The sequence below is a fragment of the Pelodiscus sinensis genome, chromosome 8 (genome assembly GCF_049634645.1).
Source record: "Pelodiscus sinensis isolate JC-2024 chromosome 8, ASM4963464v1, whole genome shotgun sequence".
Taxonomy (NCBI): domain Eukaryota; kingdom Metazoa; phylum Chordata; order Testudines; family Trionychidae; genus Pelodiscus; species Pelodiscus sinensis.
The window spans coordinates 3,933,075-3,954,270 of NC_134718.1; the positions used below are offsets into that span (position 1 = coordinate 3,933,075).

The following is a 21,196-nucleotide window of genomic DNA, read 5'->3' on the forward strand; positions in this document are numbered from 1 at the left end:
TAGACACCGAGGTGTCATTTGTCATCAGGTTGGCACTGGTCATCCAAACCTCTTACTGGAGCCCAGACGTCAGTCACTGATCTCATGGCACGGGTTCTGGGCACCATAGTCCTAGCACTTCTTGTCAGACTCACATAGCTGGTCTTTGGTATTGAGGTGTTGCTCATTGGCTCCCCATCATAGCCAGCAGGAGGGCATGGACACAGCTCCATCCTGGTCATCTTTCAAGGAATCCTTGTTCAACTCCAAGAAGGGCTCAACACTCCCTCAGAAGAGGCACTGTAACCCAGCATACCCAATCGATGTTGCTGCTAGGCTGTTTATGGGCCTGTGGCCTATCCAGTGGCAGTGCTGGAACCCTAAGTTCACTGTAGTATCAGAGCCTTTTGCTAGCCCCCTATAGAATCATAGAATACCAGAACTGGAAGAGATCTGAAGAGGTCAGCAAGTCCAGTCCCCTGCCCTCACAGCAGGACCAAGCACCATCTAAATCATCCTTGATGTCTGTCCAATCTGTTTGTAAATATCTCCAGCGATAGTCTATAAGCACCTAAAGACAGGATAGTTAAAAGAAGCAGATAAGATTTATTAACTATCCAGTCTTTAGGTGCTTATAGACCATGGCTGTGTCTACATTGGCACCCTTTTCCGGAAAAGGGATGCTAATGAGACACTTTGGAATTGCAAATGCTGCGGGAGATTTAAATATCCCCTGCGGCATTTGCATGAACATGGCTGCTGCTTTTTTCTGGCTCGGGGCTTTGCCGGAGAAAAGCGCCAGTCTAGACGGGATCTTTCGGAAAATAAAGCCTTTTCCGGAAGATCCCTTATTTCTCTTAAAATCAGCAACTAAAATGATTAGGGGTTTGGAACGGGTCCCATATGAAGAGAGGTTAAAACGACTGGGACTTTTCAGTTTAGAAAAGAGGGGACTGAGGGGGGAGATGATAGTATAAAATCATGAGTGGTGTGGAGAGGGCGAATAAAGAAAAGTTATTTATTAGTTCCCATAATAGAAGAACTAGAGGACATCAAATGAAGTTAATGGGTAGCAGGTTTAAAACTAATAAAAGAAACAACAGGACTATGTAGCACTTTACAGACTAACAAGATGGTTTATTAGGTGATGAGCTTTCGTGGGCCAGACCCACTTCCTCAGATCAAATAGTGGAAGAAAATTGTCACAACCATATATACCAAAGGTTACAATTACAAAAATGAACACACATGAAAAGGACAAATCAAATTTCAGAACAGAATGGGGATGGGGCGGGGGGGGGGGGGGGGGAGGTAAATGTCTGTGAGCTAATGATATTAGAGGTGATAATTGGGGAAGCTATCTTTGTAATGGGTAAGACAATTAGCATCTTTATTCAAACTTGAGTGTAAAGTGTCAAATTTAAGCATGAATGACAGTTCAGAGGATGGTCATTCATGCTTAAATTAGACACATTAGACTCAAGTTTGAATAAAGATGCTTATTGTCTTACCCATTACAAAGATAGCTTCCCCAATTATCACCTCTAATATCATTAGCTCACAGACATTTACCTCCCCGCCCCCCCGCCCCATCCCCATTCTGAAATTTGATTTGTCCTTTTCATATGTGTTCATTTTTTTAATTGTAATCTTTGGTATATATGGTTGTGACAATTTTCTTCCACTATTTGATCTGAGGAAGTGGGTCTGGCCCACGAAAGCTCATTACCTATTAAACCATCTTGTTAGTCTGTAAAGTGCTACATAGTCCTGTTTTTTGTTTCAGCTACACCAGACTAACACGGCTACATTTCTATCACTAATAAAAGAAAGTTCTTCACACAGCATGTAGTCAACCTGTGGAACTCCTTGCCAGAAGAGGCTGTGAAGGCTAGGACTATAACAGAGTTTAAAGAGAAGCTAGATAATTTCATGGAGGTTAGGTCTATAAAAGGCTATTAGCCAGGGGATAAAATTCATAGAATCATAGAATAATAGGACTGGAAGGGACCTCGAGAGGTCATCGAGTCCAGCCCCCCGCCCTCAAGGCAGGATCAAGCTCCGTCTACACCATCCCTGACAGATGTCTATCTAACCTGTTCTTAAATATCTCCAGAGAGATTCGTGTCCCTGGCCTCTGTTTGTCATAGGCTGGAGAAAGATGGCAGGAGACAAATCGCTTGATCATTGTCTTTGGTCCACCCTCTCTGGGGCACCTGATGCTGGCCACTGTCAGCAGACTGGCTACTGGGCTAGATGGACCTTTGGTCTGACCCAGTACGGCCGTTCTTATGAGTGTTCTGGAATAAAATCTTGGTTAGTAAGATAGTAATTAACACTAGGGATGTATTCTGTTTTATAGCCCAGAATGGGTTAAATTAATGTAAATTGTTTTACATTTCTTCCCTCACTTCCCAGAGTGTGTATTGATATTTGTCCAGCTGTCTGGAAATGATTTCAATGTTGATGATGAAATGGTCTTTTGCTCCAGGCACATGATTTTTATAGTAAAGGTCACTGAGCAGGCTAGGAAGACCATTGATTTTGGTTAGGGAACTGAACAGTAAAAACTGTTTGGTTTGAACCGGTTCAGGTTCTAAATCTCACACTTATAGTTTAGGTGGTACCTTACAATTACCTGGATTGTATATGCTATGACATGTTTTACTGTATCATTCTGGAGGAAGCCAACATGAGATGATAATTAATTGTTTGATACATAAATATTATACTGCAATATTCAGAGAGCTGAAAGTGTATAGTGACCGTGGGACTTCTGGACTGGAGAGGCTGAGGTGGGCACTGCATCGCTGAGGTGACATTCACAGCCATTGTGAGAGTCTAGGAATTCTTGCTCAATCAATATGCCACAGTAATGCATGTTGTTTGTGGTAGTGTTCCAACTTTTTGAAAAAGAAATTGGAGGTAGAATTCTAGGAAAATGGAGAGAGTGCTCAGAGTGAGTCTGCTTAGAACAGGGTAGATTGATTTAAATCAAGGAGATTTTAATAATTGATTTAAATCACCAAGAAAAAATAATCGATTAACATCAAGTTTTCCACTGATACTAATTCACATTTTTTTAAACAATTGTGCAAATTTGATCCCTAAAATGTTAATTTACGACTTATTTTACAACATCTAAGCAGTATACTATGTGTAATTTTTAGATAATTAGTCTTTTATTTATTTAGGAAGTTTTAGTGTATATTTTAGAAATGTCTGTCTGTCTGTCTGAGTCTGTTTATTCAAGAACTCCTCCCAAATGGCAATAGCTAGGACCACCAAGTTAGAAGTGCAGCTTCCTCTTATCATAACTTAAAGCAGGGGTACTCAACACATGGCCCATGGGACGCATGCAGCCCCATGGCCTGTTTGCAGCCCACGGTGCAGTGTGGGTTTACGCAGGGCTCAACACACGGCCCGCAGGTGGGAGCCAAAACAAAAAAGTAGTCAATATAATGGTCTTTGGTTGATATGTGTTTTAGTAGTTACATTCCTGGACTGTCATTGCTCATTAAAAGTGCTGTCATATGGGTGGAAATCGGGTAAATGTTGTATTTTATTAATATCAGCATAACCAGGGCTCGACAAATAATGCAATATACTCGCCCGTGGCGAGTAGATTGCAACCCGGAAGAGCCGGGTTCGGGTGATCTGTGCATGTGCAGATCGCTGGACAGCGCGGCTGGCGATTGGGGCTCGCCGCGGTTTGGCGAGCCCTGAGCATAACTGACTTAAATGGGGCCTGCGTGTTGTGTGGTCTTGCCTTAATCTTTGTCAGTGTGAAAGAAGCTATTTGCATATATATGCAACCACACTTAAGTTGCAGTCCTCAGCATGTGCTGTGAGTATCATTGTGGCCCTGGTCGCTTCCAGAGTGGAGTATTCCTGACTTAAAGCAACATAAGGGTATGGTTGTGCCATGACAATGGGGTATTCCAGGAATTAAGTTGTTCCTTATAAAATGGAAAGGCGGGTCAGGGAGTTGCATTGTATAATGACCACAGGGGGACAGCAAGGGGCCAGGGATAGGGACCTAGGACAGCTGTAACCCCATTGGTGGAGACCGAGGTAGAGAAAGGAACAGCTATCTGCTATGTATTTCAGAGAGTGTTTGTCCGTCCCCCAACCCCTCCTCTGGCTGTGCTTGCTGCAGCTGGAGTGACTAGAGATAGGTGCTTTTCACCTGGCCCCAACCTGCTGCAGTGAAAAAGGCCTCGGGTGTGTGTCCTCTTTCTGCAGGGCAGCCTGCATACAGAACCCCTCATCCCCACTCCCACCCCAGAACAATGCTTTAAATGAAGAAAAACAAAGCTTATTTGAGCTTAAGGACCCAAGCAACGCCAGCTAAATCTTCTAGTGTAATAGAAAATAAAAAATGACACTCGGTGGCAACTCTAGATTTCCCATACTGCAGCTTTCTTTACCATATTTTTGGGTGATAGATTCTAAACCTAGTTAACTAATTAAACAAGACATAAGGATTAGGTAAGCTAAACTTTTTTTTTTCTAGCAACTTCCGACATATCAAACAGCTTGGGAATGTACTTGTTAAATCACACAGTTACTAAAAGTTATAGAGAGACGTTTGAAGAATGACGCGTTGCAAAGTGAATCATTTAGGTTACTAACCAGTTTATCGCCATTGTTCTTCAGACATGTCCACATCTTGATCCACATCTTTTTCTCCCAACAAGCAGTTTTCCTTATGATGTTTCATTCTTGCACCTAGGCTTTGCATCTTCTTGCAGTGCTTACACTTGACATGTTTTTTTTCTTTTTTACCTAGGAAATGAATTTTTCAAAATATCCCCAGATAGGATACTCTTACACCTAGAAGCCCTGACAGTTTTTCTGTTGCAAAAATGTGGGGGAATATAGGAATTGTGCATGTGTGCTAAGTAATGTCTTCCCTTTTTCTTTCTAGTCCACTCCACTGTTCCTTTCTATAACGACTTCATCCTATATACTGTCTCTTCTGTCTTTAAAACAATGTCTTCACTAACTTGTCTACCCTGCTTGGCTCAGGACCACCACCACGTAATCTCAAAACGAAAACAATCCTCTCCAGACTGCGTCTTTCTTTGCACATGTGACTTTTGTCTGCTGAAAAACAGGAATTGACGACAGCCTAAAACTTTCAAGAAAAAAGAGCTGGTAGTTAGGCTAGACAGACTAGAGTCATTAATTCATTTTTATGAGACTATAAGTGTAGGTGTAGCATGTTTGTGATGAGATTTAATTTTAAAAATTGTTTTTTATCCATCCTGAATCCCAAGCTACCCATGCTGAGCTAATTGAACAGAGAAGGAGCCTATCTAGACAGTTAATTGAATAGTGAGCACCTGAACACGATAAAAGGCATCAGGGCTCAGTTGAAGAGAGGACCTCCGGGAGAAGCTTCAACCGATTACTGGCATAGCCATTAGCTGGTGGTTTTCAATGTTTCCAGACTAATGTACCTCTTTCAGGAAGCTGATCTGTGTAGCCCTAGTTTCACCTCATTTAAACTATTGGCTTACAAAAGTATAAAAGTGACACAGCACACTATTCACTGAACATTGCTGGCTTTCTAATTGTTACCATATAATCATGAAATTAATTATGGCCCCCCACCAGGTTGCGAAACATATAGCATATAAAACAGTACAAAATTTTAAATATGTAAGCAGAGAACTTGAAAACCAAGTCCCTTGTGTTCTGAAAGAGGCCCTTGATAAGAAAATGGGTACTCTATCTACCTCAAAGGCATGAAAGACTGGGCTGGCTTGTGGTTTGAGGAGTTTAGATATTCAGACTGGGTATCTTGACCATTAAACTGTCTTTTCTCACTAAGGGTTTGTCTATGCTAATCAAAATGTAAAAATTTCCACTGTTTATAACACTGATTCAACCCCACTTCTGCGTTTTAACATTGGGAGCCTTTTGTAAAGAGCTACATATTTAACATTGTCATGTAATTCTACTCGGAGCACTTGTGAACAACGTGATAGTCTTCAAAAGTGAAGAGACAGGGCACGTGTCATCATGATGACCATGGGATGCTTGAGCCAATATTGGTTCAGCATGCTGATCAACCTTGGTGATGACCATGTCCTGGTCCCTCCCCCATGGCTGGACTTGGTCCCACAGGATCAGAGGCATCTCCTGCACCTTAACATCGCTCCCCTCTATGGAATACTGTATGACAGATCTTGGAGAAGCAAGCCTGCTCCAGTGAGGTCCAGCAAATTGTCTTTGAAAGCAAGAAGCCTTCCACTAAGGTGACCTACTATGCAAAGTGGACATCTCTGACTGGGCATCCAAGCATAGCATCTCTCTGTCATGCTTTTCTTTGTGGTCTATACTGGCTGACTCATTCCATCTTAAGAGCTAAGGGCTGGACTTCTCTTCTATTTCTGTCTTCCATCCCCCAATACAAAGTCCGTTGGTGTTCTCCCACAACATGCAGCCCTTTTCTTGAGAGGCTACGAGAGATTCTTCCTGCTGTCCCAAGCTCCTGTTCCACAGAGGTACATTGACCTTGCTGAGAACTAAATTACAACCCTTTCTTTGAGCCCATGGGCTCCTGGTTGCTTTCCCACTTGTCATGGAAGGCTGTGTTCCTTATGGCAATAATAATGGTGAGACGTGTCGGAGCTTAAAGCCTTTACATCAGAACCACCATATGCTATATTATATGAGGACAAAGTCCAACTGCGATCCCATCTGGCTTTCCTGCTGAAGGTGATGTTATCCTTCTACAGAAACCAGGACATCCTCATCCCATTGTTTTACCCCAAGCTACTAGTGAGGAAAACAGACTGAATGGCTTGGACATCAGACACACCCCAATATTTTACCTGAAGTTTTACCAAGCCCTTTCTCAGGTGACCAAAGATTTTCATTGCAACAGGGTCAGAATGAAGGGCCTTCTGGTGTTGCAGAGGATTTCCAACTAGATCACCTCCTGTGTTAGGACCTGTTATGAGCTGGCACAGGTCCCGCTGCTGATCGTGAGGGCACATTTGACCAGAGTTCAGGCATCCTCAGCGATCTTATTGGCACATGTTCCCATCTAGGACACCTGCAGAGCCACAATGTAGTCTTCTGTTCACAGTGCATTATGCCATCGCTCTACAGACCAGAGACAACTCTGGGTTCAGAAGAGCTGTGTTGTAATCTACACATCTGTGAACTCTTTTCCACCTTGGTTGGTACTGCTTGGTAGTCATCTAGTCTGGAGTGGACATAAACAAGCACTCGAAGAAGAAAAGACAGTTAACTTTTTTCCATTGCTGGTTTTTTGAGATGTGCTTGCGGACAGCTGACATCAGCAAAATATCTCGCAGCCCACAATCAGATTATCCTGATGGGCTGCAGGTTGTTCACCACTGATGTAGGTGGTGCCTTGAATGAGAAATACTACAATTCTTTCCAAATGCCCACTTGTATTCCTTCTTCTCTTCCTGCCTCACAATTGGAACAATCCCAGGACTGTCATTCATTGCATTAGACATTGTATCACTATAACCATTGTATAACTTTCAGGTAGTTTGTACAGTATTGGGTGTTAACAGAAGTACTTTAGCTGCCATCCATCTTGAATGAAGATACTTTGCCAAATATGCAAATAATTTTGAGCGAGTTGTGGGGACTATGTGTATGTTATGGGGGACAGACTAAGGAAAGGTATTGAAAGATGAGAGGCAAGAGGGGAGATGAGGATATAAAGAGTAAGTGGACTAAAATAAAGTGAGTTGGAAAACAACATATAAAACGTGACCGGCATAATTTTTACTCTGAATGTGGGGCAGAAAAGATGGAAAGGAATTGTGCTGTTTTCAGTGCATCACTTGGCGTGCAGCAGCATGAATGATTTGACCTGCATTTTGGTTAAAAATGAATTTTTCTGTGGCTCCTCCAAGGGAGCTTTTTGTGTTCTAGCAATATGAAATAGAATGGAGGAGAACACAGAAATAGAATGATTAGGGGAAACACATTCTGCATGCTGGAAAGGGCAGTCTCTATCACTTTAAAAAGCTAGTGACCTGCTTGTTGGAGGAGGGGCAGTTTCCTGAGAATCAGGTGCATGTCTGGAGCGATGATGTCATCCTTCAACTAGACTAGCCTGAGAGAGACGGCTGCAGAGGAGGGAATGTTTTCCTAATAGCTGGCTTCCAGTTGGGAGGAGGAAACTGACAGAGCTGGAGCACTGACAGAGCAGTTTGTGAGTATCAAATATAGAACTATTGCTTAAATCATCTGAAATCAGAAACAGTGACCTGGAGTTGAAGGGGGGACACAGCTTCATTCTAAGTTGAGAATTGTGGACAGACTGTAAAAGTGTTGAGGTGATCCCTCCGTTAACAACATCTTATGCCAGCAAATGCTTTGGATATTGCTTTCATGACCTCTTCTTTCTGCAACAGTGAACAAGCTAGATGGTTTGTTCAGAGATTCAGACTGTTTTCTTACATTGAAAGAACTAGTGTTGTAGCATTTGCTTCTGGTATAGTATGGTAGCATGTGTGACACATATCATCCTTATTTAAAGTCTGAGTGGATTCTTGGTCCTCAGAGACTGTCTGATAACCTTAGTCTTTCATTGTTAGTTGTAATTGATTTAACTAATTAATGCAGGTGGGTATCAATAACAGGTAAGAGAAGCTTGACTAATGGAGAGATATATGCTATTTTTTATTATCTTTATTTCTTGCAGGAGGCGGGGAAGAGAATGAGAAGGCAAGTATGTGTATAGTAACCTGAAATCTTAGATTTGTAAGTTTCTTGGGGGCAAAGATTGTGACTCTTGTCTCTATGCAATACCTAGTAGAATGGAGCCCCAGTCTAGACTTTAGCCTCTGGCTACTACTCTAAACTATTTTCTTCTTCCCATTTTCTCTACTGTCTTAAGAACATACAGGGTGCTAAAGGTATTAAGGAGAAAGAAATGCTGTAAGATACCATTACTATGGTTGTATTTTTATTCACACACATATAACTTATACTGTGGCTGAGTGACTTTTCCTTCCCCTATTCTGTTTCACTGGTAATAAATAACGTTCAACCACAAACAAACAAAATATGTGAACTTCTTTGGAACGTGGATCCCTTTAAAAGTACATACTAATGTTAGGTAGTAACAAGATTTAGAGAGTGTATTCTTAACATAGGCTCCAGCCCCTAGATGGAAAAAGAGACAATATGCATGATAACTAAAGAAACAATGTGCAGAGTGCTGGTAGTCCCATCTGCCATGGATTTTTCTTTGCTCACACCTCCCAATTTCAAGAAGATTCTATAAGCAGGGGTGTACTTTTTTCTTAATCCATTTACTCCTGGCATAAAGCTGGGTGGGAGAGAAGAGGCTTCCTGCTTGTAATCCTACACTTAGGTTTTGTTTGTGTTACTGTAGCACCTCAGAGCCCCAGTCATGTGTCAAGACCCTATTGAGCTAGGTGTTGTACAAATCCAGAACAAGATGCTGGTCTTTTATCTGCATCAGAAAACCATTCACTAGAAAATGTGTTTCATACACTGATTCTTTGAAGATGGAAATAGGGTTTTTTTGCAGCATTTTTCATAAAAGATGTGTATTATCTTTTACATTTGAATCTGCACCACAGTTGTGGTGTCAAATTGTTGCTAGTACTTAAAAAAGTATACTCTACTCTGTCCTAATGGTTTGTGATCTGAAAAATACTTAGGAAGGAGCTGCTGCTTCTATAGTAAAGTATTAAATTTGGGTAGACCAAGATAACTCAAAATGCAGAACTAGTTCCTTAGTGTTCCAGGCAAGGAACGTGCAGTGCAAGGGGAGTGTGTGCGAAGTGCCTTTCTCTCTTTCTTCGTCCATGGCTGGTCTGTACTGGGCAGGCTGCTATTCCTTGCCCCACCTGCCGATGGCAGGAGAAACCTGCGTGGAGAGGAATCCTGGCCACACTCTTTTTCCCTAATCATTCCATCTATGCTAGCCACTGAAGGGGGAGGTGGAGGAGATGTAAATACCTATAAAATGTCTCTCACACAGACACACATGCGCGGCGGTGGCGCGTGCCCTTCATGCCATTTGTGAGTCTGGTTCCTGCCAGTTCCTCCTAACCGTTCACAGTTGCAGGTGAAGCAAACCCCTTTTCCTCAATCTGACTGAAAAAATCTGTAAATAATTAGTTGATAGTTAGTTATAGTTTGTCAGCAGTTATATAGCTTTATTTTCATAGTTCGTCATTTTAAATTATATATATATATATATATATATATATATATATATATATATATATATATATATATATATATATATAAATTAATTGCCTTCGTTACTTATATAGTCATTTTATCTTCAAAGTTTCGGTTCTTACTTTAAATCACTCAATGCTGGGGTCCCCCGGTTTCAAAAAATGGCGACATGCCGCAACGTAATGCCGGCATCGGACGGGCACTCAACCTGCATTAAGTGCTTGGGTGGGGGTCATGTCCCTCAGAAATGCCCACACTGTTCTAAGCGGACGGCTCGGGCCAAGCGCGATCGCGAGATGCGATTGAAAATGGTTTTTATTCAGTAAGGCCTTGCAGCCCACTGAGAGCAAGCCGTCCAGATCTCCAGCATTCCCAGGAACACGAACAGGCAAAAAGTCATCGCACCGACACTCATCCTCGGCTCGGAGAAGTGCGGGTGATAAGCCAGGGACATGCGGATTGGCCATTGGCTACCATATTCAAAGGCATAAGACAAGCCGCAGCATATCAGAGCCGAGTCTAACCCTACAAAGGGAATCGGTACTGGCACCGGCCACAGTTCCATGAGCTGACTCGGCACTGGTACTGACAAAGCAAAAGACAGCAACACCAATCAGGACAGCACCAGCATCAGAACCTACCACGGCACCGGTGCTGACACCAGCAATAAGACCAACACGGCGTCCAGCAGTACCAAGCACTCCGGCACCACCTGTGGCACCGGCACCGAGTGCCTCATCAACAACAAGTTTGGCACTGATCACCATTGCGGCACCGAGCCCAACAGCACTGAGCTCACTCGATGCACCCGCACTGCAAACAACAGTGCCGCTTCCACCTGCATCTTTGGCACTGGTACAAGACGTACCAGAGCGCCATAGACGACCTTCTCCGGGACCGGGGAAAGCCAAGCCTAAGTCTAGGAGGATAATTACGCCCTCTCCTAGCCCGGAATTGGCTGTCTTCTCTCCATAGCCTCATTTGTCAGCCTCCGGTTTCTCGGTGCCATCACAGCATGAGAGCTGGGCCACATTAACTAGCCAGCAACACAGGCACTCACCACGATATTCACCATGACCACAGCGATACTGCAGGCGCTCACTCTCCTCATTGTACGCGAGGAGTAGATCTCACTCACCTAGATTACCCACACGATCATCATGTTCCAGATATCATCAAGTGGCTTGAAGAAGGTACTTGCCTGAGTATTCCCCAAGGAGGTATTACTAGGACAGTTTCAGCAGCGGCTGAATCAGGACGCCTGGGGCAGAGCAGCTTGGGTGCTGCTGGGTTGGTCCAGTAGCGCCAAGGAGCGGCGGCGCTACTGGACCAACCCAGCTGCTCTGCCCCAGGCGTCCCCAAGTCAGCCGCTCCTGAAACTGACCAGTGGCTGACTACAGGAAGCCCCTGCCCTGGGCTTCCTGGAATCAGCCGCTGATTGATCAGTTTCAGCAGCAGCTGACTTGGGGATGCCTGGGTTTCTTAAGTTGAATCTATATGTAAGTCAGAACTGGCATCCAGATTCAGCCGCTGTTGAAACTGATCAGTTTCAGCAGCGGCTGAATCTGGACGCCAGTTCCGACTTACATACAGATTCAACTTAAGAACAAACCTACAGTCCCTATCTTGTACGTAACCCGGGGACTGCCTGTACTAGTAAATTGTGTGGTATCAGTATACCTGCTTCTACTCTGTGTTCTCTTGAATTGTACGCAAGCTCAACGATTACCACTGAACATCTGTGGGCCAGATCCTCTTCCTGGGTAACCTGATGTAGCTTCCTGATTATAAATTGAGCTCTGCTATGCTGATATGCATCGGCTGAGGATTTGGCACTGTATCTATAATTTGGGAATGGAATCACATTTAACATCTGACTAGTTTGCCTCTGGGTGGGAGGTGAGACTAAACTCTTTTTACCACCTGATGCAAACTGCCTGGGTATTTCAGAGAGGGTTGTTTAATAAAACATGTCAAATTGGCTTTTTCCAGGTATGGCTGCAGTGGTTTTTATTGGTTTAACTTGAATATCAGATGTTATGGACACCAGGTATTGTTTTGTACTGGGGAAAACCTTTGTAAAAATGCTCATGCTCTACCTCATACCCTTCATCTCAAGGATAAAACAAAATTACAATGATAAAGCTCAATTAGAAGATCGCTAATGATAGGTATGTTGAAACTATTGGGAATTTCAGGGTGGCACCAGCCTCATAGGTGGCGGTGTACCCTTGGACACTGCCTCTTGTGCATGGGGCCCTTCACTTCTACCCCACTCCTATAGCCAGAGAATGCCCAGGATGTCCGGAACCCTGAGCCTCTCTCCCCCCCACCAGACAAGTCCAAAGCTGGCCCAGGATGTGCTGGCTGGCCCGAGCAGCCCTGACCCATAGCTGTGCTGTTGTAAAAGGATCAGAGAACAATTGTGTTGTAACAGATGACTGACTTGCATGCAGTTGTATATAGACAGGACCTTAGATGACATTGCTTCAAGTCTTAAGTTACAGAATCTAGTATTGGAAGAAGGGATGTTATCTTTTGTGTATGAAATTGTCTTCATAGACAGCCTTTATCTGGTCTGATTGATTACATGGGTTTTGAGAGACCTATGATCTTACTGGGATCTGTTCTAGAATAATTATTATTGCAAAGGAACATTTTTTTTAAATTTAGCCTTGCAACTGTGAATTCTAAATATAGGGTCCAAAAGTTGGTATGATCCTCGATTTCATTATATATTCATCTTAGAAATGATTATCTGTAGTTTGTTATATCCTGTTACCATCTGTGACGTAGTGGGGGTACCTGGCTGGTTTCTATGCTGCTGGCTCTGGGGGAACCCCCACTGGCTGCCGTGGGTACCACGACCCAGCAAAACAGGATGAGTCACTATGCAAACCAGTGGCCAGACACCCCCCATGGAGAGGAACAAAGGAAGGTGGAATGCTGCCTTGGCTGGGGGGCAGGGCTGGAAGTTAGTGAGTTGGTTGCTGGCTGTCGGAGGGCATGGAGGAGAGCCTAGGAGAAGGGGCTGGAGTTTAGGGGCCCAGTCTCCCCCATCTCAAGGGGGCCTGAGGCATCCTAGCCCAGTTCCTGTGACCAGATTACATCTGTGCTGCGCTGTGCTGGAGGAGCAATAAACCACCCTCAATTCCACTGGCTGCTGCAGTCTGTTTGTGCCATTTCGGGGTGCAGGAGACGGGGAACCCCCAACGCGCCGTCACACCATCTCCCTCCTGTGAGAAAACATCCTTCATGTTTAATTAAACAATTTTCAGAAAACAGGCCGATTCAGTTGTCATGCTTGACTTCAGCAAATCTTTCCTTGTAAATACTATGTTGTGATGAGCTATCCATTCAAACCAGTCTGTTGTTTAGTAAAGAGATGTTTTTATAGTCTCTAATAAAAATTATGGTACTTGTTAGTAAAGTTGGAGGTGTGTGGTTTTTTTTTTTTTTTTTTTTTTGGCCTTATCTGTGTTGTCAGAGCTGCATTCTTGGCAGATGACAATGATGACCTTTCTAATTAGGTGTTCCAGTAATGAGGGAAGCCCTTGTTTTATGTTTTAACAGCTTCCTATTGTTTGGAACTGCCAATTGTCCCTCTCTCTCCTGGTATTCTAGTTCTCTCCTGCCACCTTTAGTCACCTTCTCATGCATTTATTACTTGAAGTTGGGATACTTTGTACAGTGATTGTAACTGTATGCATTTCATCCACCTCCATCCAAGCAGCAAGAACTGTAATACTGGCAGCCTGGAATCTATGCAGTAAATTCGTCTGACTTAAGAAGGTAGGACTTGTGATACGAGAAGATGTTCTTTCTTTCAGAGCTACCGGGATTGTGTCAGTCCAAATGTGTTGCCTTTTTGTCTTTACCCTAGCCTCTCACATGAATTCTCGTCTACATTGTGCTAATCGGTAGACGATGCCACTTCCACTGATGAATTTTTCCAAGATACAAATATAAGTCCCTTTTCCTTATTAAAACTCCATTGTTAACTTTATGCACATTTTCATTTGTGTGCTGTTGTATCTCTGTAAATATTTTTTTCTAAATAGAAAGATGCTTCTGGACTTTCATCCCAAACTTTGACTTCTGAGAGCATTCCTATAAACATAAGATTAAGTCAGTTCTTCAGGTTTACTAGCTGAGATTTTTTTGTAATCAAAATCCATTGCAACTTTGTTGTACAAATATGGATTTTGGCAATTCAGTTTCCCACTCTGGGACATTGTATAGACAGTGTAAATATTCATGAACAGATTGTTTTTGAAGGGCGTTGGTTAGTGACAGTTTTGTTGCAAATAGTATCTGCTACTCTTGATTTATTTAGAATGTGAAGGTTAAACTTGGCTTAGTAGAAGCAGATTTTTTAGGAAGAGTTGCCTGGCAGGCTTTTTGGACTACTTCCTTCCTTTAAAATGTCTTTTCAAAATAAATAGCTATTATGCTGTGAATTATGAAGTTTTTTAAACCTGAGCTTGAAGTTTGCAAAAAATCTAAGCATTTCTCTGTTCTGTAGACTTTGTTCCTACATGGCTTGATAGGAGGCTTTAAGTTGAGTTCTCTTGAGTCTTCTTGGAATAAATACATTTGTAGGCAGTGAAATACTGACTTCATTTCCTAGACTTGATGAGGGGAAACTGAGAGGAAGAAGGAAAGGGTTAAAAAAACAAAAAGGGTGGGGAAGAGGAGAAATAGTCTGCAGTTAGTCAGCTCTTCAGTTATTGGGCAGAACATCTGCTGAGGATTTCTCTCTAATGTAGTATCCCCGACCTTAAATGCCCTTCAAAACAATCTGTTTATGGATATTTACATTATGCAGTATTCCAGAGTGGGGACTGAATTGCCAAAATGCATGTGAATGGTTAACCTGTTAACTGGGAAGCCTCACCCATTAAGGGTTAACATGTTCCAGTTTACTGCTGGGGGTTGGGGTGCTCCAGCCAAGTAAGAGCAGTCCTGTCTGCAATGAGTCCAGACCAGGCACACTGCAACCGGGGGTGCTCCAGCCAGTTGGAGCAGCCCCTGTCTGTGATGGGAAGGGGGGCACTCCAGCCCGGCCATGGTAGCTCGGGGTGGGGGTGGGGGAGCACTTCAGCCCAGTTGGGCTGGAGCAGTCCCCCTGCCTGTGCCCCCCTTTAATTAGTTAGCCAAATAAACATTAGGTTTAGCCGGTTAGCCAATTAAGCGGGATTTTACATCCCTAGTCCTTAGATATCATGTTGCTGGGTACTATAACCCCCACCCCTCTCATTTTGGGTCTGATGATCATTACTGGGATTTGCTGTGTTGTAATTTTGTGTTGGTCCCAGGATATTAAAGAGACAAGGTAGGTGAGGTAATATCTTTATTGGACCAGCTTCTGTTGATGAGAGAGACAAGCTTTCAAAGAAGAGTTCTGTGTAAGCTCAGAAGGTTCTCTTTTTCTCACAATCAGAAGGTGGCCCAATAAAATATATTACTTCGCCCACCTTGTTGCTCATTACTAGAGGATAGATGTTTGTAGGACACCTGGAAATAATTTTAACATCTTCTGTGATGGAAATAAAATAGGCTTTTTTTTTTTTTTAAATATCAGTAATGTTATACAGAAGAAAAGATGAAAATGTATTCTTGGGAAGGACAAGGAACTTGAAATTCTGCTGCTATACCTGGTACCGAGAAAAGATAAAATTGTGCACTAGGAATTTACTTATTATTTACAGAAGATCTGAATCTGGAGTAGATTCTTCTTGAGACTAGAAGACCCTGACTGAGGCAGAAAAATCATCAGCACCAAGAGGCTGAATGGGCATTTAATAGGATTAGTGCATTCCATTCTGCCATATGGTTGGCATCTGCTTTTGTTATTCTTATGTTATGATTTTCTGCATAAGATAAAACCAAGTGTCAATGTTTTATTGCATTTAAACAACCTTGTTTACACTCATGTCATATACGAGTATGCTCCATTATCTCCCGCTCTAAAGCCCATCACCAAAAAAGCATTGAAAGTGTATTAGCTAAGTGTTCAACATCATTTATAAAACGTAACTGTAGTTAGGGCAGGTTGTATTTTAATATTTGTTAGTTTGTCAATGTGAATCCAAGGCTTCAGTATGCCAGTGAAGACATGTTTAAAATACAGCATGCCAATCTACATTACAGCTTTAGAAAATGAAAAGTTGAACCATTTTTAGTGAGCATGTTTTAAAAATAGTTTTTGAATACAAAGGGTGGGCAGTTTGTGAAGGGAAAATCTAGATAAGTGCTTTACACATTATTATAATTTTGTCTTTTTGGTTTGCGGTAATTTTTTTTTTAGTTACAATTAGTTCAGTCTAACTTTTTTTTGCCAAGTATTCCTCGCTGTCTTGCTGTGAAGTTAAAAAAAATGGTGAGAGATTCAGCAAAAAAGAATTGAAGTTAATTGAAAACTGGAACATAAAAATTAGTCTGATTAAAATTGGGGGTGCTAGAAGATTCTTTGATAAGAATAAAGAGTTGTGGATGGATATGCTAGAGCATGGGTGGGCAATAAGTTTTGGCTGGAAGGGGCAGGGCCAAGATGCTCCTGGGTTTCCTCGCCCACAGACCAGGATTGGTCTGGGGGTGGAGGGAGCCCGTTTGCCCTCCCCCTTTCCATTAGGCACCTGTGCCCCTGGCAGGCCGGAAGAGGCTTCACACGCTCCCCCATTCCCAGGCCAGTCAGGGCCTGGGGGCGGGGGAATGTGCAAAGCTTCTTCCCACCCTGCGAGGAATGTGTGGCACTTTGAAGTGCTGCATGCTCCTCACAGGGTCGGGGGAGGGCAAAGAAAGTTGTGCGCGGCTCCCCCGTCCCAGGCCCTGATTGGCTTGGGGGTGGGGGGAGTGCGCAAAGCCTCCTTCCACCCTACCCTCCGCATGCTCCTCACAAGGCGGTACTTTAAAGTGCCATGTGCTCCTTGCAGGGTGGGAGGAGGCTTCACATGCTCCCCAGGCCAATCAGAGCCTGGGGACGGGGGAGCTGCGCGCAACTTCCTTTGCTCTGTCCCCGCCCTGTCTACATTACATCTTATTTAGAAAAGGTGTGACCTCTCCTCCTGCCCTGCAAAGAGCACATGGTGCTTCAAAGCGCCGTGTGCTTCTGGCATGGTAGAAGGAAGCTTCGCGTGCACCCCTACCACCAGGCCTTAATTGGCCTGGGGTGGAGTCCTTTTTGCCCACCCCATGCTAGAGTTTCAATTCTTAACCTATCGTGTTCCTGTTTACCAATAAATGCAACTCTTACTCGTGTATATTGTCAAATATTTGGAAAGTAAAATTTAGCTAGAATTCCATTCTGAAGATATTGAAATTAAATTTAAAGCGTGGCTATGTTTTGCAAAGTGTCACGGTAAGATGGTGATATTTTTCTTAACAGATCTTCTCTGTGTGTACATTCACGGTCATAAAAACTCATTTTTATCATTCAACAGTTATTGGTTTTCTTCTTAATTGTACAGTCAACATAGCTCAGAGAGATCAAACTGAGTTGGTTTCACCTCGTGCATCAGTAATACAATGGATGTAAATCAACCTATTGGCTAAACCGGTACAAATCTTAAAAAACTGCTAGTAGTCCTGCAGCACCTTAGAGGCTAACAAAAAAATGTAGATGGTATCACGAGCTTTTGTGGGCACAGCCCATACCTTTTTTGTTTTGTTTTGTTTTTGCTGCAGAATCTTGAGGAGAGATGTAAAATGGAAAGAGACCAGCTTAAATTGCTGCTTACAGGATTAGTTTACAGCACTGGTAGTAGCTCGAATAATGCCCTTATGTACTAGAATAGTTGTGCCCACTTGATCTGGAAACTGCTGATGTAAAATAAATAGAGAACCTCACAACAGTATTGTAGCAATCTTACTTCAACAACCTCACTTTAAGATGAAAACAAACGCCCAATAAATATTTCTTGGTGTCTGCTCACTGAATTTATTGGCACTGTGCCCTTCTGCATTTCATCCACCAGCCTTTCCTACTCCAAATGGCAGGCATTGTGGGAAATAATGGGGAAGGGTGCCTTTCTTCATTTTCTTTTGTGAGAACTAAATCATTATCACTCTGCATGAGTTAGTCATTCCAAGTAGCATGTTGCTCTCTGTTGATGCTGAAGCCTGGCAAGTATATTTATCACAAGCACAGTTGGTTTACAAAGATCCATAAATGCATGCTGGAAACTGAAGTATTCAAAGTGGCTTTGGCTGATAGTTCATTAAAGTCTTGAGCAAAAAACCAAGTTGTTTGAAGTTTCTTTGAAACAGTTCCTATGCACCTTTCAGCATTTAGGAATGCCGCATAACCGGCTTGCTGTTGCTGCATGTGGTAAACTCCCAAGAGCAGGATTTAATGGCTGGAGCAGGGAAATGAAAATCAGGACTACTCCCCTGTAAAACTGGGATGGCTTTATAAATATTTGTATCACTATTACATCCTCAGATAAGTCTGATAGAAGTTCAAAAAATTACTCTTAAGAATGGGTGTGAGGCTCATAAAGGGTTTGCTGCTTTAGATATTTGGGAAATTCTAGCTATGTTTTGATGGGGGTGGGGAAAAGAGGTTTATAGTTAATGGCATGCTTAGTTCTCTAAGAAGTAGCAAATTAATATATGGCGTCTCTCCACTTCTCTTTGAGTATTAGTGGTGTTGTACTCTTGAATCAGGTCATATGTAATAATGCCGTTTGGTTTACATTAGCTAGTTTTGGATGGTATTGATTTCTAAGTTATGTACTAACAGTGGGATAATACTGGAGAAACCCCAGTAAAAGCAGTAGAAAAGCTAGTTAGCGAACTACTTTCACAGTATGGCTGTGGCAAATACAAATAGACTGATTACATAAGAACTTAGTGTAGAACAGGTTTTGTCATAAATCTTGAAATTGATGTTCCCATGTGATTATTATTCATCCCATGTGGGTAAGAATGGAATGTCTCAGAGATGAGAATTTTCTCCACATTTCCTCTCTATTAGGGCTAAATGATTGTTTAAATTCACTCATGAAAAGTGCAGCTTCCTCCTTAATGTTTTTTTTGTTTCTATTTGTAGGCGCTCAATGACTTTTGGACGATGGCTTCCACCATACCTGGATTAAATTCCTTGTCCTGCAGATGACGAGCATCTTCTCTAAATAAGGAAGTTGGAGAATATCCTGCTCTGGCAAATGGGTTCTGGACTGTAACTCCACCAAGAGGAAATGCAGCTCCTCTTTCCATGTTATCTTACTTGGTTTAACTCTTCTGCAAACCCTCAAATCCGGAATAGACAATCCCCTCTTCCAAAGTGTAAACATGATTTTATAATGCTATAAATATGAATATATACATATAATTTTTTTTTCAAGATCTTTGTTAGAAACTGGCCAATTTGAAACTTCAAGGAGTATGTGCTGAGTGACGTGCTCTACCATATTCATTCTATGTAGCTTTAAAAAATATTAAAATTAACATCACCCTTATAGCATATTTCATCCATGTTTGTCCAAAACACATGCCCACAGGTTAATCTGTTTCTTGTTCTTTGTTATTTCATTTTGGGGATGTTTTTGTATTTTTGCTTTGTTTTGAAAGGTTCTGCATATACTGGGAGGTGAGTCAACACTGGCCTTGGCAGAACACCATAAAACCAAGAGAGTAATTACGTGACGCAAACCTTTGATTATTTTTTTCTCTGTAAAACTTTCTGGCACAGCTGGGCATTCCAGTTGCAAAAGAAGGAACAGGAGAAGAAACTCCTAAAGATCTGCATGAAGAGTTAGAAGAGAATTTTAACAGGGAAGTTTTACTATCCAAAATAAAAGCACTTCCCAGTACAGTTATGGAATCTCTCCTTTTTCAGCCTTCTCAGAACTGAAGTTATCTTTTTCACCACTTCTGTTGGAAGGAAGGCTTTATTTTGGGTTTGGCCTTGTCTGCTTTTTCAAAAGTTGTGTTGCTCTGTGTTCTGTAGGAGGATTATAAAAGTATTAAAAGAAGTCTTACGTTTTGCTTGTTGTGGACCCAGCTGGACCAGCAATTACACTGTCTTAAGGAGAGTTCTATTGAAGTTGCTGCTTGTTCAGAAGAAGTATGTATCAGCAAAGCAGTTGCACTTGAAAGACCATGGATTCCTTCATTTTGCTTGCTTCTGTTCTGTTGCCTATAAAGTATCATCATCCCTACATTGTCAGCAGATGAATGATATCATCCTGAGCTGGATTTAAAATAAATATATACAGCTAGCTCATGAATACCATGTGTCCACATTGAAAGAGAAATTTTGTTTAAGCTGTATTTTCAGGGGATTGGATTGTACTCCATAGTTCTCACTTTGAGTAAAGGACAGACTCTTGTCCAGTGAAAGACTTTCAGTCAAACAGAGGTACAAAAGCCTTCTTCATATTATACAGCTAAATGTGAAAGATGTCTTGGAAAAGGACTTATTTTTCTGTAGGACGGGGTGGCGTTCAGGGGATGTTCACTCCACGTAATACAACTTCCATAGCACCCAGTAAAGGTCTCAGCAATGAACCAGGCCAGAATAGCTGCTTCTTGAATAGTGCTTTGCAGGTAAGGATGCTGTATACGGCATGTCTGTCTTTGTATTTCACCATTTTTGCTTCATTTTATATTTTTACTGTTGCTAACTTGTTCTTCAAGGATCTGTCTACACAACAAATACAGCCAACTTAGGGGACTTCAGCAATGCATTGTCTCCTGATCTCAGATAGAATACAGTTTTATTTTGTAGCATAGATTAACAGTGCTTCATAACTGGAATAAAGCCCTAGATTTTTAAAATGAAAGTATATTAAATGGACACATTCAACTTAAATTACACGTATGTCTGATTTTATTTAAAATGAATAAAATTGAAGGATTAGGGAAACCTGCTTATTCATTTTTTAATGTTCAGTTTTATGTAGCACATTTAGTCAGTTATTCCTTTTGTTTATATAGGTTTTCACACAACAGGAGAAAAAAATATTTTGATGAAATAGGAAACTTGATTTTG

At 42.1% G+C, this 21,196-nt stretch overlaps 1 protein-coding gene across 9 annotated transcripts in view; it reads left to right on the plus strand.

Moving 5' to 3' along the window:
* Positions 1-21,196, plus strand: part of USP54 (ubiquitin specific peptidase 54) — a 114,972-nt gene that overhangs the window by 12,274 nt on the left and 81,502 nt on the right. For 4 of the 9 annotated variants that reach the window (XM_025177889.2, XM_075935638.1, XM_075935634.1 and 1 more), the window contains exon 2: positions 19,253-20,751. In XM_025177889.2, the coding sequence (XP_025033674.1) occupies positions 20,605-20,751 (147 nt within the window). In that variant the 5' untranslated portion in view covers positions 19,253-20,604. Of the gene's footprint in view, positions 1-7,833; positions 8,192-8,683; positions 8,711-19,252; positions 20,752-21,196 lie in introns of those variants that run through there. The other 5 variants (XM_075935636.1, XM_075935635.1, XM_075935637.1 and 2 more) reach the window with 5 other exon arrangements.